Here is a 27,759-nt window from a genome sequence, read left to right on the forward strand (position 1 = left end):
TTTTTTGGTGGGGGAGGGGATCTTGGGTTGGAGTTCCCACACTTTTTTCCCCAGGACTTGACCCCTGGATAGGGAGAAGAAACTGAATTCCAGACAGACATAAAAAATCTATTATAATGTAAAGTAGATTTAAAAACAAGGTGTAGAAGTACCTGGACATGTCATTGGCTTTAGGTTTCTGTAACACTACAGAGCAGAGCTTAGAGTGGAAAAGAGAATCCAGTATTTGAGCCAGTTCCCGCTTAATTGTTTTTTGCAATGCTCTTGATCCAATTTTGTGAACATGCAGATAAACGAGTATACAGTAGGAACTAAAGCGTTTGTAACCCTTAAAAAATGAGATTCTGTTCCCTTATAGCAGAATAAACAGCACAGAACAGATTGTTCTCTCTAATCTGTCCCTCTCAAAACTGTAAAAAACCTGTCTGATCCTGCCAGTTCCTGTGTCCCCTGTGTACTGACAACGAAAATAATGGCTTCTGAGCCCTGACTACCATTTTTAGTTTACGTGCCTTCATCATCCGCAGCTCTTCTCTGTCCTCCTCTCTCCCCTCACTCCCTGCCTGTCAGCTCGGTGTCTGTGTCACTGTCTCCAGCCCACTCTACCGCTGTTAGTAGAAAGTTATATTTTACAAACTGTCACTGCCAGCCCCTCTATTATACCTATTGTAAATACCCTTTTACAGCTAACTTCAGGCTGGTCTCGTGAGTCCAATCTCCTACTTTGATTCAGAGTTACAGCGGGAGGAGCCAAGATCTCACTCTGATGTCAGCCGGAGAGGTCACATGGCTGCTCAGCCACTCCCGCTGTAGCCCTGGATCAAAGTAGGAGACCAGCCAGGGCTCACGTGACCGGCCTGAAGATAGCTGTAAAAAGGTATTTACAAGCTTTGTTTTAATAAAACACTTACCCTGTGTGTTATGCCTAGATGAAATAGAGGGTCTGCCAGTAAAGTGCATTTTTGTGGTAACAACCACTTTAACTCATCAGTATGCTGTGGCTTGCCCATTGCCCAATCAGCAATGTAGGGTGGGTCTTGGATCAAGCTGTATTTCCTAACTACAGTGGAAAAAAATGAGGTCTTCGATTTTGTTCTGCTGCCTTAGATGGATGCAGGGATTACAAGACCAACTGAGCAGAATTATAAATCCTTTGGCTGGTAAAACAGCTTACACATGTTAAATGTCTTTGGGTGGCCATGGTACTGTACAATAAAATCAATAAAATGAATTAGGTAGTCCAGATGTTTGGGCTGGAGTTTGTTATTGTATATGTATCACCCCAGACTATTATGGATACTGCTTGTACTCTTGTATATAACCATAGTGTGATGCTTTTTGCGATACAGAGCACCTAATAGTCTTAAAGAAGTGGATTTAAACATGAGAAACGCATTGAAAGAGGACATGCCTGTTGATGTTACTGCATTTTCTGATCTCTTATACACTTTATTCATCATATACAGTATGTTGTTATTGACACCTTTAACTACTGGAATATATCATTAGTCCATTAATCTAAGTTTTTAAACATTCTTTAGAAGAATAACATTTCATATATGTATTATGTATATATAGATATATCTATATATGTATATCTATATATCTATCTATCTATCTATCTATCTATCTATCTATCTATCTATCTATCTATCTATCTATCTATATATATATATATATATATATATATATATATATATATATATATATATATATATTTATAGATAGATAGATAGATAGATAGATAGATAGATAGATAGATAGATAGATAGATAGATAGATAAATTTAGTTTTTTTGTGATTTGCTGATGTTGATATGCTGGACTATTTCTTTCCTTTTATTGATTTTGTTACCTATACATTTCTTGAGGCGATCAACACAGCAATTAAAGGAGAGTGATAGATCCTCTAACATCAATATTAATATGTACTGTATTCTTTATCTGCGATACTGATGCCTTAAGCACATTCATACTTGTCCCATAGCTGCTTTGGACCACCCATTGGGATCCTTTCATCTCATCATTTACTTGTTCTTTCTTCTCAGATGACTGCAACTAGCTCCACAAAGCTTTATTTTATTCATTATTTCCACACCTAGTAACTTGATGGACGTGTGCCATTTTTTCAAGCCAACTACAACGTATGTATCATCATGTTGCCCTACCGTTTTTCTTAAACCATTTCACAAATAGATGCTTTTTTGCTAATCACTGTAATTGCTGCACATTGTGAATAGAATAGGAATCCAATATTGGAATGTTACTCACAACTGCTGCATATTGTTAACCCCATTCTTTATTTCCATTAAATGCTTAACTATGCCCTACCTACCTGTCACTCATCTGTATCACGTACGCTCCCTTATAATAACCCCCTCTCTTTCATCTCCAGGATTTATCACATGTATCATCAATCCTTGAACGTGTAGTTATCCTCTAGTATCTCAACCCTCTCCATACTGATCAAATCTTTCTTGTTATTACGATCTTTTTTGCTCACATTAGTTAGGGCAGTGCCATGCCTTTTAACCCACATCCTTCACCAGTGTCACTTTATTTCTTTCCTTTTTTTAAAGTCTACACCAGCATATAGAATCACTAATACATTTTTACTTTGAATTGAAAGCTTTTAAAACCTGGTCCTGTCACCATTTATATTACTATTTATTACATTGTGTTTATCCTTCTATGCTTGCGTTACGATTTTCTCAGCCTGTTACATGTTTCAGAATATTTTTGAGTTATATAAAGGAAGACCATAAATAATGGTAATAGTTAAGAGTACAACAGCTTCTAGTTAAAGCGGGGGTTCATCCTAAAAATGTTTTCTAACATTACATTGAGCCGAGTTGTGAGAATGACATTATGCTGACCTTTTTTATTTTCATGCCGTACATACCGTTTTATCTATATTTTTAACCGCGGCTTCCGGGTATGTAATCTTGCGGGACTGGGAGTTGCTATTCACATGCTAATTGATTGACATGCTTCCCACCGGCGCATACAGCGCGTCACGAGTTGCCAAAAGAAGCCGGACTGCGAGTCGGCTCTATACGGCGCCTGCACACCGACGTTCGGCTTCTTTCGGCAACTCGTGACGCGCTGTATGCGCCGGTGGGAAGCATGTCAATCAATTAGCATGTGAATAGGAACGCCCAGTCCCGCAGGATTACATACCCGGAAGCCGCGGTGAAAATATAGATAAAACGGTATGTACGGCAAGAGGATAAAAAAGGTCAGCATAATGTCATTCTCACAACTCGGCTCAATGTAATGTTAGAATTTTTTTTAGGGTGAACCTCCGCTTTAAAGATTTAGAAATGTGTCAATCTTTTCATCCAAGACTCATACAACATTCACCCAAGATTAAAACATTTTCATATAACATTCAGTTAGAGAAATGTGTGAATTTGGGGTACTTGACGTGATTGTAGCCGTATTAGTGCAATTGTGACAGAGAAAATTGAGTACTGTCTGTGATACTTTTTTTATTTGCACTAACATCCAATTTTTCAGGACAAGCTTTCGGGGTGTTTCCCCTTCTTCAAGGTCCAAGCAGTACTGAATTTGGGGTGAAAGTTGTTTAAATCTTGGGCAAAAATATTGATAAATGGACCCCTTGGAGTTGTCATTCATAGTTTTCCCGGTAATAGTGAATGCGTGACTTTTTACAAAAGTGAACCTATGACATACGTGGAGGAATTTCTCAGACCTCGTACGCACGACCGAGTTTCTCGGCAAAAAACAGCAAGAAACTTGCTGGGAGAATTTTTTTGGCCGAGGAAACCGGTCGTGTGTACATTTTCGTTGAGGAAACTGTCGAGAAACTCGATGAGCCAAAAAGAGAGCATGTTCTCTATTTCCTTGACGGGAATGGAGAAAATCGGCTTGTCGAGTTCCTCGTCAGCCTGACAAGGAACTCGACAAGGAAAACGATGTGTTTCGCCCGTCGAGTTTCTCGGTCGTGTGTACGAGGCTTCAGAAGCATAGCTTGGCAGGGTGAACAGAAAGTGCTGGTCTATCGTGGATAAAAATATAGCCCAAAAATATAGCCATATGCACGTAAAGATTTTGCTTAAATAATGACCCAGTGTAGATTATGATACTTTCAGTGTTGGATGAGGAGAACGTGGCAGATGCTAATGATGCAAGCTGGTTTACACACTGCTGTAAAGGTCATAAGCAAGTGCATCAAGCAAGCCTTGTTTTCATATTATTCTCTTGCGTTTCCATTATGATCATTCTCACACTATGTAGATTTGTTGTTTTATGCTGATTATTTTTTACTAATGACTCTAATGAAGCAATTACGCAGAATTGCACTTGTAATGGTTCAATAAAAGGCACTTACTCAACCAAAAAGTTTCCTGTCTATATCAGAGTCTTTCTGGATAGATCACTTGAATGTTACAGATTTATATAATGTAGCATAGAGTTGTCTGGTCAGTCCAGTTCACACATAGTGCTCACTAATGGACTGATTCATAGGTCAATAATGGGCTGCACAGCAGCCAATCTGATTTTATCAGCTTGGCCAGAAGAAAAAGTAAATGTGATGTATAAAGTGGATTTACCCAAGGCAAACAATCATATTTAAGTTTACCGAAATCAGAAAGATCGAAAAATGAAATCTGTCAGTTTGCTATGAGTTATGAAGCTTTGCATACCACTGTTTGCCTGCTTTTTAGATATCAATATTTGCCACTGGGCACACATTTTATTTTGCCTGGTCAAGGTCTTTGACTTCACAAATGAAACACATGGAAGAACGCTTGTTGTCTGAGAGTTATGGGAATATTGCTTGAAGGCAGCAAGGGTGTCATGAACTTCAGATTAAATCATAAGCAATGCTGTTAAACACCTCATCTTTCAGAGTGTGCTCTGCTCACATCACAAGTTGAAGGCACTTACTGAGAACAGAAAAGGTACAATGTGATGTGTCAGCACTTATACCGGAGACTTGCTGTGGCGATCCGTAACCAGTGCAGCGCTAGCTGTCTGGGTTTTTATCTATACAAAGTGCTGTACCTCACTGACTACTACATTACAGAAGAAATACTGCTGAGATCTGGATATCATACAGACTGCTGCCTGCTCGGAGAAATGGATTTCTTCTATCGTCATGCAGATACTGCACTTTTTCCTGCTGAGTTAATTGTTTTGCTTCAATAATAATATTCTGATTTGTTAGAAATTACATAAAAAAAAAAAAAAAGAGTGTGGAATGTTATGTAGGAAATGAAAATCTATTTAATGAACATTCCTCTTACTTTGTCTAGTGATGACCTCTCCTGGTTGAGTTGTTCATTATAGATATTTATTCCAAAAATACTACTTAGAAGGACACAAAGTGGAAAAACTAATGACTGTAAACTGTACAAAACCAATGAATAGTAAATTATTTTAATTCCCATATAACCTGTCATGCAAATTAAGTACTTTTGCTCTTTTAGAGAAGGAAATGTAATAGTCAGACACACATTTTAATATGCGGACGCAATCTACATGGCCAAAGAACACCAGTGGGAGAATTGGTAGGATTAAACACAGATTTTAACATATTAAAAGGGTAAACTTGCATTTTTTTTTTCATTTGCTGCCTAATAAAACCAGCAAAATACGTAAAAAAAAGCAAAAAAAAAAAAAAAACACACCAGGTGTTTCATTTCATTTATTAGATACCCAGCTAAACTTATCAAAAAACTAGTTTGACTGTAATATACAGTCAAACTAGTTTTTTGATAAGTTTAGCTGGGTATCTATTAAATAAAATGAATATATACCTTCAGTGGATCAACTGGTAATAACCTAACTTGTTTGAACTTGTATGCCACCATCGACAGTACATCATGGTAAAAAGTTGCATTCGGAGTCATCAGCAAAGCCACCTTTGTGGTCTGATATGAAAATCACAAATTAGAGAAAATGACGATACTTTCAAAACAGTCAATTCTATATGAAGCTTAAAAAAAAATACAAGGTATGATTGGTCAACTCAGTGCATTTTATGGCATCTACTGTGTCTTTATTTCACAAAAACATGCTGCAATCGCTGAACATCAGTCGTCCCAACCTTACCCTTTATAGGGTACCATATGGCTTCAAATTACTACAATACTTTCTACTGCATATTTAATATGTAATAATGTGCGCTTCCCTTATGCTGTCTGGAAAACACTAACACAACAGCTAAAAAAATTCCATTAGAAAAATCAATAGAATCTTGCTACTGTCACAATAAAACAAATGTCTGATATTGCTACTTTTGCAAGTCACAAGTGGGCTTAGTGGAAAAAAAAAAAAAAAAACTTGTGCCAGTCTCATTTTACTGTACTGACACCTACAGTAAAAGACAAGTTAAAGTCTGAGATAATGCAGTGGTATATAAACTCCCCTTGCATGAACCTCTAGCTGCTTAGAAACTCATCACTAGACCACAGTAATAATTGATGGTCAGGGGGGAAGTACACTGGAGATTAGCAGTCATTTAACAAAAATTTCTGATGACAGGTCTAACTCTGATGTCCATTATTCCTGATCTAATAACTGCATGGGCTTCAGAATGTATCTGTCAAAATCACAGTGGTGTGCAAAAAAAAAGAGAATGATAAAACCTATAGTGGTATTTCAACCCTCCTATACAAAACAGAATAGAGAATCTAACTTTATATACAAGCGATGGCTTGAGTTCAAAGAAGCGTCACCCTAATGCATTAATAATGAGGTTGCACTGCATGTATCATTCTGTATTCTTTATGTTTACCATGCAAATAATTGCAACTACACCAAGCATTACTATACAGCGTAAAAAATATTAATTAATTATGTTATGTGTTACCATAATATACAGTAAATTCAGTCTGTTATGTGTTTTCATAATATAACTTAATTCTGTTATGTGTTTTCATAATATAACTTAATTCTGTTATGTGTTTTCATAATATAAATTCATTCTGTTATGTGTTTTCCTAATATAAATTCATTCTGTTATGTGTTTTTATAATATAAATTCATTCTGTTATGTGTTTTTAGAATATAAATTCATTCTGTTATGTTTTTTTTATAATATAAATTCATTCTGTTATGTATTTTCCTAATATAAATTCATCCTGTTATGTGTTTTCATAACAAAAATTTAAGATTTTTTTTTTTTTTTAGGAATTCTTTGAATATTAAAAATAAATAAATAAATATATATATATATATATATATATATATATATATATATATATATATATATATATATATATATATATATATATATATATATATACACACAGCAACTTGAATCTAACCAGAGCTGGACACACAATGCACAATGAACTTTTTTCTACTAGCCGTTGATGTATGTCTACTATAAAGCAAAGACAGTATGCAGCATCATGCACTTTTAGCTATATGAGCCAACCAATGCTTTATTCCCAATGATTCATAATGAGGCAATGCATTCAATTCCTGATCTTTTACCTAAATCCACCTCAATTCTAATTCATACTAAAGATATGCAGCATCAGGCTACATGCGATTTTTTAATTCGGATGTCCTAAAAGCAAATATTTTCTTGGCAGATGAACATCACCAAGTACCAACACTGACAGCAAATAAGAAATGACAAGCACTCAAAGGGGTGGGGGGGGAGCAAAATGATTCAGAACTTTTAGGAAAGACCAACTCTTAATAGGTGCAGTTTGTGGCAAGCACATCCCTGTTCCACTTTAAGAAATATTCACAACATGGATGGCCAAAAGAACTGTTTTAAAACAAGTGAGCAGGATGGATCAAAAAAAAAAGAAGAAGCAGTGCTGTGACTTACGGGATTCAGGGTTGGCACTCCAGGCGCTGCAGTACAGGCAGCTGAAAATCCCCAGGACCAGAGCAGAGCCTCTGCAAATCCAACGCATGGCTTCTCAGTGTTCCCAGCTTTAACTCCAGATCCCACAGGGGGATATATGGGTTATCCCAGCAACTTCTCCCTCTGTGTCCTCTTCTGTTGCCTTGACAGCTAAGGGTGACCAGGGAAAAGGAGGTGGTGGGCTCTTGAAGGAGAAGGCTAGGAGGAGGTTGACACAGGGCTTTCCCTTTAAAGAATAACAAAACCCACCCCCTTGTTCTGCAAAGACCCCTGACTTCTTCTCCTTCAACGTCCAAGAAACAAACTTGCTTTGTGGAAGATCATGCTTAGAGATAGGGGAGGAGACTGGGCAAGAACAGAGAGGTCTGAATGAGGGATGATGCGTAGCTTAACCGGAAAATCCCAAAATGGCCATGTGCAGGCAGGTTAGGGCAGAGCCAGGGATGGGAGCAATGTGATGAGGATGCTGCAGCTGAGTCCTTCCTCTCCCAGTGCTAGCCTGAGCTCAGCTACACACAGTCACCGGCTCTATATATGCATGCACACAGCAGGGCAGGCAGTCCGACAAGACACTCCCAGCACACACATTCACAACACTTCTAGATTTATTCAGCAGAGAGGAAGAACTGCCTCACTACTGCAGCATCAGCACCAGCCCAGACTCCAGGATCAGCCTTCCCAGCCCAGGGAGCTCATTGTGGAATGTGCTCGTAGGATGAAAGGGAGCAAAGGATGGGAAGGACGATGGCTTAGAGCACAAGTCTGTGTGTTTGTTTTAATCTTTGCAGCAGCTTCTGCAGACTGATGGAAGGGGGAGGGGATGTATTAAAAGGCTGATCAGGGAGCAAAGAGATGCTGAGGTTACAGCCTGCAGTTCACTCCTTAATCAGTAGATGGCCTTTTACTAGAGAGTCAAGGCAAAGCTAACATGTTCTACTGTATCTTCCTAATGCAGGCAGTAGGATGCTAAAAAAGGGAATCTAGAATCACAGTGGGGGTTATTTACAAAAGGCAAATCCACTTTGCACTAAGTGCAAACTACAAATGAGGGGGACATGCAAGGAAAATAAAAAACATAATTTTAGCTTGCACATGATTGGATAATAAAATCAGCAGAGCTTCCCTCATTTCAGATCTATCCCTCAGATTTACAGCGACTGCACTTCCAAGTGCACTTTCAGTTCACTTTGTACTTGTAGTTTGCACTTGAAGTGCAAAGTGGATTTGCCTTTCGTAAATAACCCCCTTTGTGTATTCTAGTATTTAACATAGGGGGTTATTTACAAAAGGCAAATCCACTTTGCAATACAAGTGCAAACTACAAGTGCAAAGTGCACTTGAAATTGCACTGAAAGTGCACTTGGAAATGCAGTCACTGTAGATCCGAGGGGGACATGCGAGGAAAATAAAAAACAGCATTTTAGCACATGATTGGATAATAAAATCAGCAGAGCTTCCCCTCATTTCAGATCTACCCCTCAGATTTACAGCGACTGCACTTCCAAGTGCACTTTCAGTGCAATTTAAAGTGCACTTTGCACTTGTAGTTTGCACTTGTAGTGCAAAGTGGATTTGCCTTTCGTAAATAACCCCCATGGTGTCTCTCTTGATAATTTTTTATTTATTTATGCACCTATAACATGTGTCTAATTATCGGAAATACATCCATACAGTATATTCCTATGTATGCTTCAGTGATCTGTGAACTGGATGGGGCAGATCCACAAAAGGATTACGCCGGCGTATCTATTGATACGCCGGCGTAATTTTTAATTTCCAGTGTCGTATCTTTGGTTTGTATCCACAAAACAAGATACGACGGCATCTGGGATCGATCCGACAGGCGTACGTCTCAGTACGCCGTCGGATCTTAGATGCAATTTTTCGGCGGCCGCTAGGTGGCGTTTACCGTCGAAATCTGCGTCGAGTATGCAAATTAGCTGTTTACGGCGATCCACGAATGTACGTCCGGCCAGCGCATTTTTTTACGTCATTTTCGTTCGGCTTTTTCCGGTGTATAGTTAAAGGTGCTGTTATGAGGCGTACTCAATGTTAAGTATGGCCGTCGTTCCCGCGTACAATTTTGAAATGTTTACGTCGTTTGCGTAAGTCGTTCGCGAATAGGGATTTGCGTAGAATGATGTCACCGTCGGAAGCATTGGCTTTTTCCGGGTTCATTTCGAGCATGCGCACTGGGATACCCCCACGGACGGCGCATGCGCAGTTAAAAAAAAACGCTGTTTATGTCGGGTCACAATGTATTAACATAAAACACGCCCCCATTACATCCATTTAAATTCAGCGCCCTTACGCCGCCAGAGATACACTACGCCACCGTAACTTATGGCGCAAATTCTTTGTGGATTCGGAAAAAAAAAGTTGACGCGCCGTAGGGTATCTTAGATACGCCGCGCCCAGCGTATTAATGCGCCCAGGTACGTGGATCTACCCCGATATATTTAAATCTTGCATTACTATGGCATGTTGGAGTGTGTTTTCACTGCATCGTATCTATCTATATAAATATATATAAAACTGAGTCATATAACAGACATGAATCTATAGCTTGACTCTGACGTAAGTTTACCCCATATTGGTACTAGGGGGGTTATTTACGAAATGCAAATCCACTTTGAACTACAAGTGCAAACTGCAAGTGCATTTGGAAGTGCAGTCGCTGTAGATCTATGGAACAAATCTGAAATGAGGGGAAGCTCTGCTGATTTTATCATCCAATCATGTGCAAGCTAAAATGCTGTTTGTTTTTTTTTATTGCATGTCCCCCTCGGATCTACAGCGACTGCACTTGAAAATGCACTTGTAGTGCAAAGTGGATTTGCCTTTCGTAAATAACCCCCTATATGTCCATTAATGTATCCTAGAGCAAGTAAGCTTTTTTTATTTTGCACACTATAAAAAGGACTGGCCATAGAGAGAGATCACTTTGACGCAGTTGATCAGCTTGAACATGTATTGCAGTATATGTGAACCTAAAATCCCTCGTTTAAAGGGGAGGTTCACCCTAAAAACGACTTTCTAGTATTACATTGGCCCCCCACATTACAATACAATTATGCCTATTATGTTTTTTTTGTATGCTGTACATACCTTGGTACAGCTAATTCACTTGTGGCTTCCGGGTTGCGAGTCCCGCGGGAGTGGGCATTCCTAACATGCTGGTGATTGACGTGATGAGCAAAAACGAGCTCCCCCCCGTCGCGTAAGCTGCGTCACGATTGGCGAAAGGAGCCGAACGGCGAGTCGGCGCTATACTGCGCCTGCGCACCGCCGTTCGGCTCCTTTCGGCAATCGTGACGCAGCTTACGCGACGGTGGGGAAGCTCGTTTTTGGTCATCACGTCAATCACCAGCATGTTAGGAACGCCCACTCCCACGGGACTCGCAACCCGGAAGCCACAGGTGAATTAGCTGTACCAAGGTATGTACAGCATACAAAAAAACATAATAAGCATAATTGTATTGTAATGTGGGGGGCCAATGTAATACTAGAAAGTCGTTTTTAGGGTGAACCTCCCCTTTAAGCTTGTATGGGATATGTAATGGTCTATAACAATGTGCAAATGGTTCATTTCGAATTTTGTGAACACGGTCACCCTCCACACCTTCGGTTGCCACATATGTTAGATATAGAAGGGGTTATTTACGAAAGGCAAATCCACTTTGCACTACAAGTGCAAACTACAAGTGCAACGTGCACTTGTAATTGCACTGAAAGTACACTTGGAGATGGAGTCGCTGTAAATCTGAGCGGTAGATCTGAAATGAGGGGAAGCTCTGCTGATTTTATTATCCAATCATGTGCAACCTAAAATGCTGTTTTTTTATTTTCCTTTGCTTGTCCCCCTCGGATCTACAGAGACTGCACTTCCAAGTGCACTTTTAGTGTAATTTCAAATGCATTTGCACTTGTAGTTTGCACTTGTAGTGCAAAGTGGATTTGCCTTTAGTAAATAACCCCCATAGTGTTAACACAACAATAAATCTGAACGTCATATAAATTTAAATCACAATTTATTACAATTATGAATTATTGTTATTAAACAGGATGGATTTATATAGTGCCAACAGTTTGTGCAGAGCCTATAAATGCAATAAATATTCATTAAAGTGACTCTGTCACCACAATAAAAGTTTGGAAAAAGTAGTGCCTGTACAAAAAAAAAAGAAAAAAAAGACTTATCTGTCATGCCATGCCTGCTGACAATTTTCACTCTCTTAGGCCCCTTTCACACTGGGGCGGGAGCCGCGGTGGCGATATATCGCCGCTATTTGCCACGGGAATCAGCCGCTAGCGGTGCGGTATTAACCCTAGCTATCGCTAGCGGCCGATAAAGGGTTATATAGAGGCTCATTGCGGGCGGTATTGCCGCGGTTTCCTATTGTTTTCAATGGGAAGGAGCGTTGAAGGAGCGGTATACATGCCGCTCCTCTCACCGCTCCAAAGATGCTGCTGACAGGAGATTTTTTTGTCTCCCGCCAGCGCATCGCCTCAGTGTGAAAGCCCTCGGGCTTTCACATTGAGTCTGCAGTGAAGGAGTTTTTCAGGCGGGATAGCAGCGCTATTTTTAGCGCTGTACCACCTGAAAAATTCCTCAGTGTGAAAGGGGCCTTAGGACTTATTGGCATGGCTGTTCCTGGCTATACATCTCCCAGATCAGCATAGTAAGAAGATCAGAGCTGAAAAATCGGGTCGATCCTGGTGGTTACATGTATATGTGGCTGCTCCACAGTCCACACACTGACGCATTTCGCCCCCTCCACCCCCATCGGAGCATAGTCATAGACTAAGGATACGTGATATCATGCGCATGCACCCCCATTCCTGAGCACCATGCCACCGTGCCAGGTAGAGCCAGGTATTTGTTGATTACCTGATGACAGGAAGCTTGTAGAAATCAATTACAGGGTGACACTGTACACAGCTGTTTGCATGTAATCGCCCAAAGAGTGGGATAACTCACCCCTAGATTTGCTTCTTCCTCCTCAGACCCCCTTAGCCTCTTCCCTCTCATACACAAGGTTCACACATATGCGTTTCATATATGTGCGCAATATTGTGTGCATCCCTGCAGCGCACAAAATTACACAGCCCTTTGACAGGTGTGCCACTTTATCATTAAAGGCTAAGTTCACCTTTTCGGGGCAGATTTTCACTTTTCATAATAAATAGAAGCGTTTTATATTGTCATTTCTGGCCCACGTGCTTATTTCTCACGTACCTCATCGATAAAGGCTTTGAACTTTCATCTATCGGATTGGATGTGCTTTTTGATTCCATCACTTCCTACAGACCATATTCCACCATGCACTTCCTTGCTGCATCACAGAAGAGGGTGTGGTGGGGCGTGCTCACCTATCTGGACTACACCTCCCTCATTACTATACCACCTCTTTTATTTCTCACCCATTGTCTGTACAATCTGATTGTACAATCTCCTTTAGATATCCCTTCAGCTATGTAGTTCAAGGACTTGCCTGATCTGATGCAAATTGAATGGATTGTTTAGGTTGGTCCTACCAATTCCATAGTTCTGGTACAATTAAAGGCCATCACTTGGATGTACTGCCCTGTGTGGGACAACTGCCCCAACAAAGCTCCGGAACTTTTTTCGAGAGGAGCGTGGTGTGTTTTTTCCACACTTTTTGGTGCATTTGTCATGCATTTGATCCAGCGCAAACACATGCCTGTTACGCTCACTTGGAGTGCCTTTAACATGTTATCACAATGCAACCACAATGCACATTTGTATATTTCATATGTGAATGGAGCCTCATTGGTCTTGTGTAAGCACAGCGATTTCACTTTTAGGTTCCATCCACACCTAGGGTATTAGGAGTGTGCATTTTATGGCTTGTTTTTCCCAGGACACACATAATGCAGCCCATTGATTTTAATGGGATGCTCTACATATGGCAAAGTAACTCATGGGATATTCTAGGGTGATGCAGTTTGCACCTTTGTGTTTTGCTGCATTTGTTTCACATGGCAAAATTAGTGTTTGCTTCTGCATTTGGGGTGCCATTAACAATTAATGACACCTAAAGTCGAACTAGTCGATACTTTTAGGTGTATGAAGCTGGCCATACAATATACAATCTGATTGTACAATCTCTGTGCGATCTCCTTTAGATTTACCAAAACTATACAATAGGAGTACACACCCAATCATTCTGTATCCAATCAGGCAGGTCATTGCACTACATAGTTGATGGTAGATCTAAAGTAGATTGCACAATCCGATTGTGTAGTGAATCGCAAGCTTTACAGAACCAAGGACATACTTCTGTTTTCAATACTACAGTTCTGAACAACATAGGCTGTTATCTGATTGATCAGCTCCTGCACACTCTGCCAAAAGATGAAAGTAATGTAGGAAAAAAAATGATAGCTGTGAATTATTGAAAACAGTGATCTCTGATTGCATTGGAAAAACTATGCACCTGAGGAGGTGGGTGGGAGCGATCTCCTGGAAAGGGAGGGCAGCTGCAGGATATGTGCCAAACAGGTCAGCTGGTGAACTCCTTCCAGCGTCTTAACAGTTTTCATGCCCTAAGGTCCGTCCAAGAAGTAATGGAGAAGTAATGAAGACTTTTTTTTTACAACAAGCTGGACACTGAGGTAATGGCTGTGCAGGATAAATAGAAAATGTTTTCCTTTCTGCAAAAGAAGCACATTAACCACTTACGGACCGCCCGCCGTCGTTGATCTGTGTGACAGAAAGGGCCTGATTTACCAAGCCTTTACTCCATGACTCATGGAGTAAAAGCAGGAGTAGCAGCCGTTTGGCCATTTACTAAAGAAATACGCTGCTAGTGCAGTGTATTTCCCTAGTTACTAATGTGCTCCGTGCGCCCAGGAGAGGGTGCATTGTGCACCAGTACAGACCTGGCGCACGGCACATTAAACTATAAATTGCGGGGGTTCGGGCGGGAGTTTATTAAGGGGGGAGGTGGGGGGATGCAGGGGAAGTGAAGTGACATGTGTTTTGAAGTGTTTGGCGGGCCGAATTGAAAGGGAAAGTGTTTTTTGAAAACAGATCCCCGTACGCTTGCACAGTGCGCCTGAACCTCGGGAGGTTCATTTGCATACTGGGCATGCGCAGAGAGAAAAGTCAGGGATTCCCGTGCGCCCTGTCAGTACGCCGTGAAAATCTTGGTAAATACCAAGCGGCGTACCCGTGAATGCGCTGCGTGACGCGGCGCACGGGAATCTCCGAGCTGTTTTCAGCCCTGAAGGGGAACTCGGCGCCAAATTTCAAACTTGAAATCGGCGCGGGTCCCCCTTCAGGGCTACATTAGGCTCTTAGGCTTGGTCCGGAACGTGAGGGGTTAAACCCGCGCCGATTCGGCGCGGGGGTCCCCCCCAGATCCAAACCAAGCCCTCATCCCAAGCATGCAGTCTGGCCCGGACAGGAATGGGGGAGGGGACGAGCGAGCGGCCCCCCCCCCCTCCTGAGCCGTACCAGACCGCATGCCCTCAACATGGGGGAGTGTGTGCTGTGGGGGAGGGGGGCACTGCCCCCCCACCCCAAAGCACTCTTGCCCCCATGTCGATAGGGACAAGAGCCTCTTCCCGACAACCCTTGCCATTGGTTGTCGGGGTATGCGGGCGGGGCTAATCGGAATCTGTGAGCTCCCTTTAATAAGGGGGCCCCCAGATGCCGGCCCCCCACCCTATGTGAATGAGTATGGGGTACATCGTACCTCTACCCATTCACATGGGGGAAATGTAAAGTAAAAAAAAAACACCACACAGAATAGGGTTGTCGGGAAGAGGCTCTTGTCCCTATCGACATGGGGGCAAGAGTGCTTTGGGGTGGGGGGGGCAGTGCCCCCCTCCCCCACAGCACACACTCCCCCATGTTGAGGGCATGTGGTCTGGTATGGCTCAGGAGGGAGGGGGGCGCTCGCTCGTCCCCACCCCCATTCCTGTCTGACCAGACTGCGTGCCTGGGATAAGGGCTTGGTTTGGATCTTGGGGGGGGGCCCACGCTATTTTTTTGGGCCCCGGTTTAACCCCTTATGTTCCAGACCAAGCCTAAGAGCCTGGTATGCACCTGGAGGGAACCCACCTTATTTTTTTTGGGGGGGTCTGGAGTTCCCCTTCATGAACAGCGATCTGTCATTTACACATGTCAGTCCCATCCCCCCCCCCCTACAGTTAGAACACACCCAGGGAACATATTTAACCCCTCCCTCGCACCTAGTGTTAACCCCTTCCCTGCCAGTGGCATTTTTTGAGTAAGCAATGCATTTTTTACAGCACTGATCGCTAGAAAAATGCCAATGGTTCCAAAAAAGTGTTCGATGTGTCCGCCATAATGTCGCAGTACCGATAAAAATCGCTGATCGCCCCAATAACTAGTTAAAACAACAAAAAAAATAAATTTGTAGACGCTATACCTTTTGCAAAAACCAAACACTAAACGCTATTTGCGAATTTTTGGAACCAAAAAGATGTAGAATACGTATCGGCCTAAACTGAGGGGTTTTTTAGTTTTTTGAATATATATTTTTGGGGATATTTATTATAGCAAAAAGTAAAAATATTTTTTACATATGTGGGCGGGACTTACGCAAGTCCCGCCCACATATATAAACATCGTTCAAACCACACATGTGAGGTATTGACGCGTGCGTTAGAGCGAGAGCAATACTTTTACCACTAGACTTTCTTTGTAACTATAAACTGGTAACATGGAAAAAAATATAAAAGGTCGCCTATGGGGATATTCACGGAATTCATTTTGGCCCCATTGCAGGAGTGTTTCCAATAGTAAAGCGTGACATGTAAGGTATCTATTTACTCAGTGTAACATCATCTTTCACATTATCCCCAAAAATTGGGCTCACTTTTGTGTTTTGTTAAATTTTAACCACTTGAGCCCGGACCATATTTCTGGTCAATGACCGGGCAAGTTTTTGTGATTCGGCGCGGCGTCGCTTTAACTGACAATTGCGCAGTCGTGCGACGTGGCTCCCAAACAAAATTGGCAACCTTTTTTTTCACACAAATAGATTATTAAATGTGCGTGTTTACTTCTGTCTTTAACACCTCCCCTTCAGGCTGGAAAGCATCAGATCAGGGGAAACAAAAAAAAAAAGCTCTCATTCCATTGCAGCTTGGTTCCTACATGTGTGATGAACTGAGCATGCTCAAACACTTAGAAAAAAAATATCCTTTCTTTTTAAAAGGTGAAAAACACTCATTGGATGCTCATAGAGCGTGGTTTGGGTTAATTGCAGGTGTGCCCAATTACAAGCTCACCCAAACTAGAGACTGCAATTTGTTCATGTGATTTCAATTGATTCATTACTAGCACTGTTATAAAAAGCTTGGATCGATCATTCCTCAGCTGCCCTCAGAAGGGGCAGGCTGGCAGAAATGCTGTTGCTAAACACAAATGTGGTTTGTTGCATGGGTTTTGTTTTATTTTGCCAATGGTTTTGGTTTATTTTTAAATGATGTTCACTTTGATGTATTTGTCTATGTGGCCTTATTTTATGAAAAATGTGTAAAGCTATGGTTAATTAGAATTTTGAAATGTATTTTTGTTTGTCTTTTTTTGCTTTCCTTGTTTTGTTGACCAATAAAAATTACTTTAAAATTGTTAAGTTTGTCTTTTGTTACTTTTTCATGCTACATATGTTGACAGCTGCAGCTGAACTAGGTTTGGGCCTAACAAATTATGTGTGATTTTTGTCTAAGCTTCTTTCCTGGTGTGTAATCATGAAATGTTTGCCATGTTTATTCTCCCTGACTTTAAAGACAAAAACTGGTAAGTATTTTATTTATTCTGCAGTGGTCCTCAGCCCTCAAGTACCCCCGACAGGACATGTTTTGGGGATTTCTCTTATCAAGAATTGCTGTCCAGACTATTTTAAAGCACATGTGCAAGATGAAGGAAAACCTGCAAACATGGCCTGTGGGGGGGGGGGGGGTTTGCTATTGGTGGACAGGCTTGACGTGCTGATTTACAGCACTGTGCTTAAATCTAGCGCAAGGCAATCCTATTCAAATTGTGGGTGTTTGAGGGAAGCCAAGTGAGTGTTAGAACCCCTGCTTTGTGTTTTTTTATTTTTGTGTTGAGCTTTGTGTCCCTTTTCTTAAAATTGGCTTCACTTCCTGTCACACAGCTGAACAGGAAGTGAGGTTAAAACCCTACCAGTGTCATTTCTTGGGGACACCGGTCAATCTAACTAGTGTCCCCATTAAGCAAATTGCACTCCAGCACTGCTGTGTACACCCCAAATCATGGGTCTTCAAACTACGGCCCTCCAGTTGTTCAGGAACTACAATTCCCATCATGCCTAGTCATGTCTGTGAATGTCAGTGCATTACAAGGCCTCATGGGATGTGTATTTCTACAACAGCTGGAGGGCCGTAGTTTGAGGATCCCTGCCCCAAATGATTATTTAGTTTGGGGTTTAGTAAAGGCAAAGCCACTCTGCAGTACAAGCATAGTTGCTGAAAATCAGAGAGGAAGCACTGATGGTTTTAACATCCAATCCTGTAGAAGCAAAGTTGTTTTGTTTTCTTTCTTCCTTGCTTTGCACTTGTAGGAGTGGATTTGCCTTTAGTAAATGGACCCCAAAGTCCAAGATCCCTAATAATTTGGGGTGTACACAGCAAAATGCTAGAGTGCAATTTACATAATGGGAAACTATTTAGATTGATCTGTGTCCACAAGAAAATATATTAGTAAGGTTTTACCCTCACTTCCTGTTTGGCTATGTGACAGGAAGTGAATGAATTAGAAAGGGTGAAGACACCTCACAAATGTTGTCACTATCAGGGGTGCAGACATCCCCAAAAAAATGAGCAGATAATACTTATTTGCAAATTAATAATTTTTTAGTTAACATTGGGTGGGGTGCTCTAACACACACATTCCTACATATTAGCAACGCTCTATCCTGGCCTATTGGCATGGTTATATTTTCTTAGGGCTCTCAATAAAACTCTATGAAATTTGTGCTTAAACTAGAACCAGGGGCGGACTGACAACTCATGGGGCCCCCGGGCAATAGAAGATTATGGGGCCCCTCTGGCTTACAGATGACCACCACGCCAGGAGGTAGTGCAGAGGCGGGCAGCTAAAATCTTGGGATATTCACATTAAAAGCATGTCATTTTCGGACATATCAGGGACAGATCTAAAAAAAACACAGATTTTTACATACTGTCCCTGGTTTTACTGAGCCTGGCAACCCGGATGGGGCCCCCTAGTGGCATGGGGCCCTCGGGCAGTGCCCGAGTGACTCAATGGTCAGTCCGCCCCTGACAAGAACTATAATCAACAAGTTTTATTTTCTTTCATTTTGGATAGAGTGAGGGAGGGTTATAGGCCCTGTCAGTTTATTTTGTATTATCTGTGTCCAATTGGGGAGATTTGCCTTCACTTCCTGCCCCATAGCCAAACAGGAAGTGAGAGAAAAACTATGCAAATTAACCACTTCCCGCCCAGCCTATGGCCGATTTACGTCCGGGAAGTGGTTACACAATCCTGACAGGACGTCCTGCAGGATTTCATGCCGCACGCGCCTGTGGGGGCACGCAGCGCGGCGATCGGTGATGCGGGGTATCAGTCTGACACCCTGCATCTCCGATCTCGGTAAAGAGTCTCTCACGGAGACGGAGACTCTTTACCACGTGATCAGCCGTGTCCAATCACGGCTGATCACGATGTAAACAGGAAGAGCCATCGATGGCTCTTCCTCACTCGCGTCTTACAGACGCGAGTATAGGAGAGCCGATCGGCGGCTCTCCTGACAGGGGGCGTTCGCGCTGATTGTTTATCAGCGCAGCCCCCCCTCGGATCACCACACTGGACCACCAGGGATGCCCACCCTGGACCACCAGGGTGTGCAAAAACAAAAAAAATATAGAACAAAAAAACAAAAAGCATTAAAAAATAAGAAAAAAGATGCCAATCAGTGCCCACAAATGGGCACTGACTGGGAAAATCAGTGCCACCCCACAGTGCCCATCCATGCACAGTGCCCACCTATCAGTGCCCACCTGTGCCACCCATAAGTATCCATCAGTGCCACCCATAAGTGCCGCCCATAAGTATCCATCAGTGCCACCCATAAGTGCCGCCCATCTGTGCCGCCCATGAGTGCCCATCAGTGCCGCCTATGAGTGCCCATCAGTGCCGCATAGCAGCGCCGCCAATCAATGCCACCTCATCTGTGCCGTCAGTACTACCTCATCGATGTCCATCAGTGCCATCTCATCGGGGCCCATCAGTGCCGCCATATCAGTGCCCGTAATTGAAAGAGAAAAACGTATTTACAAAAAAATTAACCTAAAAAAAGAAAAAGGTTTTTTTGTTTCAAAATTTGCAGTCTTTTTTTAGTTGTTGCGCAAAAAAAAAACGCAGAGGTGATCAAATAACAACAAAAGAAAGCTCTATTTGTGGGGAAAAAAGGACGCCAATTTTGTTTGGGTACAGTGTTGTATGACCGCGCAATTGCCATTCAAAGTGCGACAGTGTTGAAAGCTGAAAATTGGCTTGGGCGGGAAGGTGCGTAAGTGCCTGGTATGGAAGTGGTTAAGGGAATCCAGTGCCCCCCCAGAACTAGTGTGTGGGTCCCCTGAAAATTACTGGGCGGGGTTATACAAAAACAGGGTGTGACCTTGACAGGAAGGGGTGGGTCATTTTTCTATTAGGAGGTGCAGATATGTAGTCAGGCCTAGGGCAGAACCAAACCTTAATATACTACTGCATATTAGGGCTTATTTAGACCGGAACCGATTTACAGCGTGTTTTTATATTGTGGGAGGAAACCCACGCAGGCACAGGGAGAACATGCAAACTCCATGCAGATGCTGTCACGGGCGGGATTCGAACCAACGACTCTTTTGCTGCTAGGTCAAAGTGCTATACACTACACCACTGTGGTGAACGAACATGATTGCAGCTGAAAGCATGAGATCTTTTTTTTTTTTTTCAATACCATGCTTTCCAGCCTTATTGACCCCGCCTCTCTCCATAAAGAGGACCTGTCACACACTAGTCCTATTACAAGGGATGTTTACATTCCTTGTAATAGGAAGAAAACTGATAATTTTTTTTTTATTTTTTTATTTCAGTGTAAAACATTATAAAACTAAATAAAAATAAATAAGAAAACCCCCAAAAAAATTTTTAAAGCGCCCCGTCGCGACGAGCTCGCGCACAGAAGCAAACGCATACGCGAGTAGCGCCCGCATATGAAAACAGTATTCAAACCACACAAGTGAGGTATCGCCGCGATCGTTAGAGTGAGAGCAATAATTCTAGCCCTAGACCTACTCTGCAACTCAAAAAATGCAACCTGTAGAATTTTTTAAACGTCGCCTATCGAGTTTTTTAAAGGGTAAAAGTTTGACGCCATGCCACGAGCGGGCGCAATTTTTAAGCGTGACATGTTGGGTATCATTTTACTCGGCGTAACATTATCTTTCACAATATAGAAAAAAATTGGGCAAAATGTATTGTTGTCTTATTTTTTAATTCAAAAAAGTGATTTTTATCCAAAAAAAGTGCGCTTGTAAGACCGCTGCGCAAATACGGTGTGACAAAAAGTATTGCAATGACTGCCATTTTATTCCCTAGGATGTCTGCTAAAAAAAAATATATAATGTTTGGGGGTTCTGATTAATTTTCTAGCCAAAAAATTGTGATTTTCACATGAAGGAGAGAAGTGCCAGAATTAACCCGGTGGGCAAGTGGTTAAAGTACTCATGGCTATAAAGAATAGAGTCATTGCTCATTAAAAAAAAAAAAAAAAAGGGGGTCCCTCCAAATTAAATTACCAGGCCCTTCAGGTCTGGAATGGATATTAAGGGGAACCCCGCCGTAAAAAACAAAAAAAAAAAAGACGTGCGGTTCCCGGCAAATATCCATTCCAGACCCTTCAGGTCTGGTGTGGATTTTAAGGGGAACTCCACCCCAAATTGAAAAAAAAAATGGCGTGGAGTCACCCTAAAAATCCACACCAGACCCTTATCCGAGCACGTTGACCTGGCCGGCCGCAGAAAAGAGGGGGGGACAGAGTGCGGCCCCCCCCCTCTCCTGAACCGCACCAGGCCACATGCCCTCAACATGGGGAGGATGTCCCCATGTTGATGGGGACAAGGGTCTCATCCCCACAACCCTTGCCCGGTGGTTGTGGGGGTATGCGGGCGGGAGGTTTATCAGAATCTGGAAGACCCCTTTAACAAAGGGGACCCCCAGATCCTGACCCCCCCCCCTGTGTGAAATGGTAATGGGGTACATTGTACCTCTACCATTTCACCCCAAAAAAAATGTCAAAGTGATAAAAATGACAGTAGCCGGTTTTTGACAAATCTTTTAATAAAGTCTTCTTTTCTTCTTTCCTTCGGGGTTCTTCCGCTGCTTCTTCTCGTCCACATCTTGCCCGACATCTTCTTCTATCTTCTCCGTCCGTCCTTCCGCCTTCTGGTACCGCATCTTGCCCGTTGTCTTCTCCGTCCGCCTCCTCGTCCGCATCTTGGGTCTTCTGCGGTCTTCTTCTCGGTCCGCCACCTTCTCGTCCCCTGCGTTTGAATTGTAATTGGCCGCCGTTTTCCCGCTCCTGGGACCCGCCCCCCTCTGACGCCACAAGTAAACTCCTTAGAAGGTCATGTGCGTCAGAGGGGGGCGGGGTCGCAGAGCGTCACACAGCGGGGGAATTCAATTTCAATCGCGCCGCCCGGAGAAGAAGTTCCCGCCGTGTCACACTCATGTGACCCCGCCCCCCTCTGACGCACATGACCTTCTAAGGAGTTTACTTGTGGCGTCAGAGGGGGGCGGGTCCCAGGAGCGGGAAAACGGCGGCCAATTACAATTCAAACGCAGGGGACGAGAAGGTGGCGGACCGAGAAGAAGACCGCAGAAGACCCAAGATGCGGACGAGGAGGCGGACGGAGAAGACAACGGGCAAGATGCGGTACCAGAAGGCGGAAGGACGGACGGAGAAGATAGAAGAAGATGTCGGGCAAGATGTGGACGAGAAGAAGCAGCGGAAGAACCCCGAAGGAAAGAAGAAAAGAAGACTTTATTAAAAGATTTGTCAAAAACCGGCTACTGTCATTTTTATCACTTTGACATTTTTTTTGGGGTGAAATGGTAGAGGTACAATGTACCCCATTACCATTTCACACAGGGGGGGGGTCAGGATCTGGGGGTCCCCTTTGTTAAAGGGGTCTTCCAGATTCTGATAAACCTCCCGCCCGCATATCCCCACAACCACCGGGCAAGGGTTGTGGGGATGAGACCCTTGTCCCCATCAACATGGGGACATCCTCCCCATGTTGAGGGCATGTGGCCTGGTGCGGTTCAGGAGAGGGGGGGGGCCGCACTCTGTCCCCCCCTCTTTTCTGCGGCCGGCCAGGTCAACGTGCTCGGATAAGGGTCTGGTGTGGATTTTTAGGGTGACTCCACGCCATTTTTTTTTTCAATTTGGGGTGGAGTTCCCCTTAAAATCCACACCAGACCTGAAGGGTCTGGAATGGATATTTGCCGGGAACCGCACGTCTTTTTTTTTTTTGTTTTTTACGGCGGGGTTCCCCTTAATATCCATTCCAGACCTGAAGGGCCTGGTAATTTAATTTGGGGGAACCCCTACACATTTTTTTGTTTGTTTTATGAATGAATCCCTTTAGAATTGTCAGAGCCGACAATTCATTATAGCCGCGTGTGAATTTTTAAATGACTTTTTTCCTTCAGAATGTCACTTTGTGCAGGGGGAGTTCTAAGTGCGGGAAAAATGCGCTATTTCACATGCTGACATTACACCCCCCCTAGGTACGAAATTTAAAGGAATATTTCACTTTTATTGTTTCACTTTAAGAATTATTAATTTCACTGCTCCCGAAAAAACGGCCGTTTTAAAAAATAAAAAAAGCATTGATACATGTTCCCTGGGGCAGGACTGAGGTCCCCAAACACTTTTTAGGACAAAACTTGCAGATTAGCCTTTAAAATGAACACTTTTGATTTCTCCCATAGACTTCTATAGGGAGTTCGGCGCGGCTTTACATATTAGTTTCAATGCGCCGGCTGCTACGCTGGTTCATGCGCCTGATTAAGCCTCCACCCGGAGTACTAATTAATGCATGAACCAGCGCAGCGCACATAGCTTAGTAAATCAGGCCCAAAGTATTGCAACGACCACCATTTTATTCTCTAGGGTGTTCAAAAAATATATAATGTTTGGGGTTCTAAGTAATTTTATAGCAAAAAAATTTTTTTTAACTTGTAAACACCAAATCTCAGAAAGAGGCAGGGGGCTGAAGTGGTTAATGTTATATTGGTACATTGGGGAGTTGGAATTTAGAAAAAAAAAACTTAGCCTTTAACCATTATATACTGTAGGTATGGTCCAAAATGTATAGATTCACCCAAGAAAAAGGCACCTAATCCCAAATAGGTAGATAAAGTTTTTTCCAATTAAGAAAAGAGAAGGGATAATTTGCGGTGCGTGTAAGTTGCAAAATGATAGTGATGAGAAAGCACAATTTCTTTGTTACAAAATTTACAAAAATGCTTTATTCATAAATACAGAGTATACACAATATACAATTGATTAGTTTAAAAACGAAGAAGTGGACAACCAGTTGTTGATTTAATTCAGTGGATAGCAGAGAGCATCAATCAGTTGGAAATACAGATGCAACTTGGAAAGGAAATCGCATAGACCCTACATGTTTCGCGGACTTCCGCTTCTTCAGGGGAGGAAGCGATATCCAATCAGAATAAGCAATCACGAGTTGCCCACAGCTGGTGACAGACACAAGGCCCCGCCAGGATTGAACTGGTCATGCACGTATTCATAAATAGCGATTTGGAGAGTTAATTAACCAGGGACATCAGTGAGTGATTAAGCTGCAGTGCTAGTTCAATAGAGGAACCATGTGGATTCCACAGAATGGCTGCAAAAGATCTATATAGAGATCAGAGGCAGTGTGGCAAAGCCATATAGCACAGTATGATTGGTGTATAAAAAGCCAGATGAAAATCAGCTACTTAGTCCTGCAAGGAACTGCAAAGCACATATCATGAGAGTGCTCGCTGAACATGTAACCCAACGGAGCCCTGCCTAAGTGAGCACTCATGTCCAGTGAGCACTCTCATGATATGTGCTTTGCAGTTCCTTGCAGGACTAAGTAGCTGATTTGTGAATACTTTTTCAAGGCAATGTATGTACCCCCAAGAAACTGACAACCCTCAGATTGACAACAGTGATTCAGCAGTACCTTTTCCCCATTGACAGAGCCATTTTCGAACACAGCTCCATTTTTCCTCTTAGCAACACCAGAGACAGTTTTCTTTTCACATTGGGTCCGTTTTCCCTTTTAATGACACCACCAAAGTGGGGGGCATTTTTTTCAACACTGTTAGCCCAATATTTGGGCACCATTTTAAACGTTTTAGTTCAATGCAGTGTAGCACAACTTATTTTACTAATTCAGCACATGCCACAAACATTACATAAATTTCACCCTGTGTGCTGCTATTAGCCCTGTCCCCTGCCCCACTCAGGGAGGGGAGCACAGTTTGGAATCTTCGCCCAGGCACTGGCAAACCTTCTCCTGGTTCAAACTGGAGATGGCCGTGGATCGCACAGGAACGCTGTGCGTCCCTGTTCTCTGTTTCAGAGATGAATCAGGGACGAATCTTTGCCTGAATTCATCCCTGAAACTGAGCCAAAGACGCACAGAGTTTCTGTGCAAGCCGCTACTGCAGCCACCCCGGAAATATGTGAACCAGCTCCATAGAGAGCAGGTCACATTCTCCTACTATGCGAATTGGATGAGGGAAAACCGGCTGCGGTAGGGGGCAGTGTGGTGTGCGATTCAGTGTATAACACAGCTCCTTTTTTATGTTTTGTAGAAATGTACACTTCATTCATGACAATGTATTGCCCTTACATTGCCATGTGATTCAGCAGGGTGAAGTGCAATAAAAAGAAGCATGTCTGCATCTTATCATAGCATTCTGCAGGGCAACCATATGCTGCGTTGCAGAGTGAATAGGACACATAGGAAACAACTGTTTCATGTGTGTCCCTGCAGTGACAGACGTTTTTCATGGGACAGCAGACAGGAACACTTATTAACTATAATGCTGCTGATGGAACCTTACATTTATACCCCTAACTAGCACTGGTTCCAACCAGAACCAACTGGTACCAGGCCCTTAGCACCTAAAAGTGCGGGAAAAACACGTGTACCCCGATCCCAGGCCATGTGAGCACCAGGTGCTCACCTAAAGCCCGGGAAAGTCACGTTTTTTAGCTAACTAGCCCATGTGAGGACCAGGTGTTACCTAGAGAGCCCTAGTAAGCTCCCAAATGGGAACTTGAAACAGTCACTATTATTAATTTTTTTTCAAGAGCTGTTGTTTTCCCATGAGAAAAGGGGGAATTGAAACCGTCTCCCCCTTTTCTAACATTGCAGTAAAATGTCTGTCACCGCACACAGTGTGAATTAGCCCTTAAAGGGGTTGTAAAGGTTCATTTTTTATTTTCTAAATTGGTTCCTTTAAGCTAGTGCATTGTTGGTTCACTTACCTTTTCCTTTGATTTCCCTTCTTAATGTTTTTTTTTCTTTGTTTTCTTTGTCTGAATTTCTTACTTCCTGTTCCTCCTCAGTAAGGTGTTCAGTAAGCTGTTCTAAATGACTTTCCACCGCTCAGATGATGGTGGAAAGCTTACTAAGGAGAAACAGGGAGTGAGAAATTCAAACAAAGAAAAAAAACATTTAGAAGAGAAATCGAAGGAAAAGGTAAGTGAACAAACAATGCACTAGCTTAAAGGAACTAATTTAGAAAATAAAAGACGAACCATTACAACCCCTTTAAACTGTCTTCTGCAAAATGACATAAACAAAAGTATCTAACATAACCCCCATGGCTTTATTTTGTGTAATTGTTCTTATAGGGTTAATACATGAAATAGTAAAGCTGGCTACACATATTACAATCTGACTGTACAATCTGCTTTAGATTTATCAACATATTTGTTGCTTTGAGACCTACCCCTTTGGATAGAAATTGAACAGATTGTTAAAATAAATTGGTACATTTAAAGTGGATTGTACTAATAGATTGTCAAGTGATATGACTCCTTTTTTGTTAACTGCAAGCAGTTATTTAGTCACCCTGGTGAAATCGATGTATCAATTTGGGTAAAAAGGTGCTCTGCAGAAGATTATTTTTCTCCAGCAGTCTTTCTTCTGTTAGCTAGTAAGGGTTAAAGTTGTTAAAAGAAACTCCTGTGCTTCTATCCCATTGTTCATTGCCTTAGGGAAAAAAAAGACAGGCCTGCTGAGCAGTGTTTTAGAGGCCAATATGGACAGATGGGCTCCAACAGCATACTGTGCATTCAGACACCTCCTATAGACACGCCACTCTGTTTTGACAATTTCAGGTAAGTGCCTTGCAGCACTTTGGAAAAAAAAAGCCAAGACCCCTCTGAACCATTACCAAAATGCAGAGCACAAATCTATCTATCTATCTATCTATCTATCTATCTATCTATCTATCTATCTATCTATCTATCTATCTATCTATCTATCTATCTATCTATCTATCTATCTATCTATCTATCTATCAATAGATATACATAGATATAAATATACATTTATATCTATATATGTAGTGAGTGTTCAGCTTGTATAACAGTGTAAATTTCCTGTCCCCTCAAAATAACTCAACACACAGCCATTAATGTCTAAACCGCTGGCAACAAAAGTTAATGCACCCCTAATTGAAAATGTCCAAATTGGGTCCGATTAGCTATTTTCCCTCCCCGGTGTCATGTGACTCGTTAGTGTTACAAGGTCTCAGGTGTGAATAGGAGCAGGTGGGTTAAATTTGGTGTTATCGCTCTC

General features: G+C 42.3%; 1 protein-coding gene across 1 annotated transcript in view; it reads right to left on the minus strand.

The window, feature by feature from the left end:
• Positions 1-8,465, minus strand: part of CNTNAP2 (contactin associated protein 2) — a 2,128,298-nt gene extending 2,119,833 nt beyond the window's left edge. Inside the window, exon 1 of the mRNA XM_040353157.1 lies at positions 7,816-8,465. Coding sequence (XP_040209091.1) covers positions 7,816-7,903 — 88 coding nt within the window. The 5' untranslated portion in view covers positions 7,904-8,465. The remainder of the gene's footprint in view (positions 1-7,815) is intronic.
• Positions 8,466-27,759: the final 19,294 nt, after the last annotated feature.

The sequence above is a fragment of the Rana temporaria genome, chromosome 5 (assembly GCF_905171775.1).
Source record: "Rana temporaria chromosome 5, aRanTem1.1, whole genome shotgun sequence".
Taxonomy (NCBI): Eukaryota; Metazoa; Chordata; class Amphibia; order Anura; family Ranidae; genus Rana; species Rana temporaria.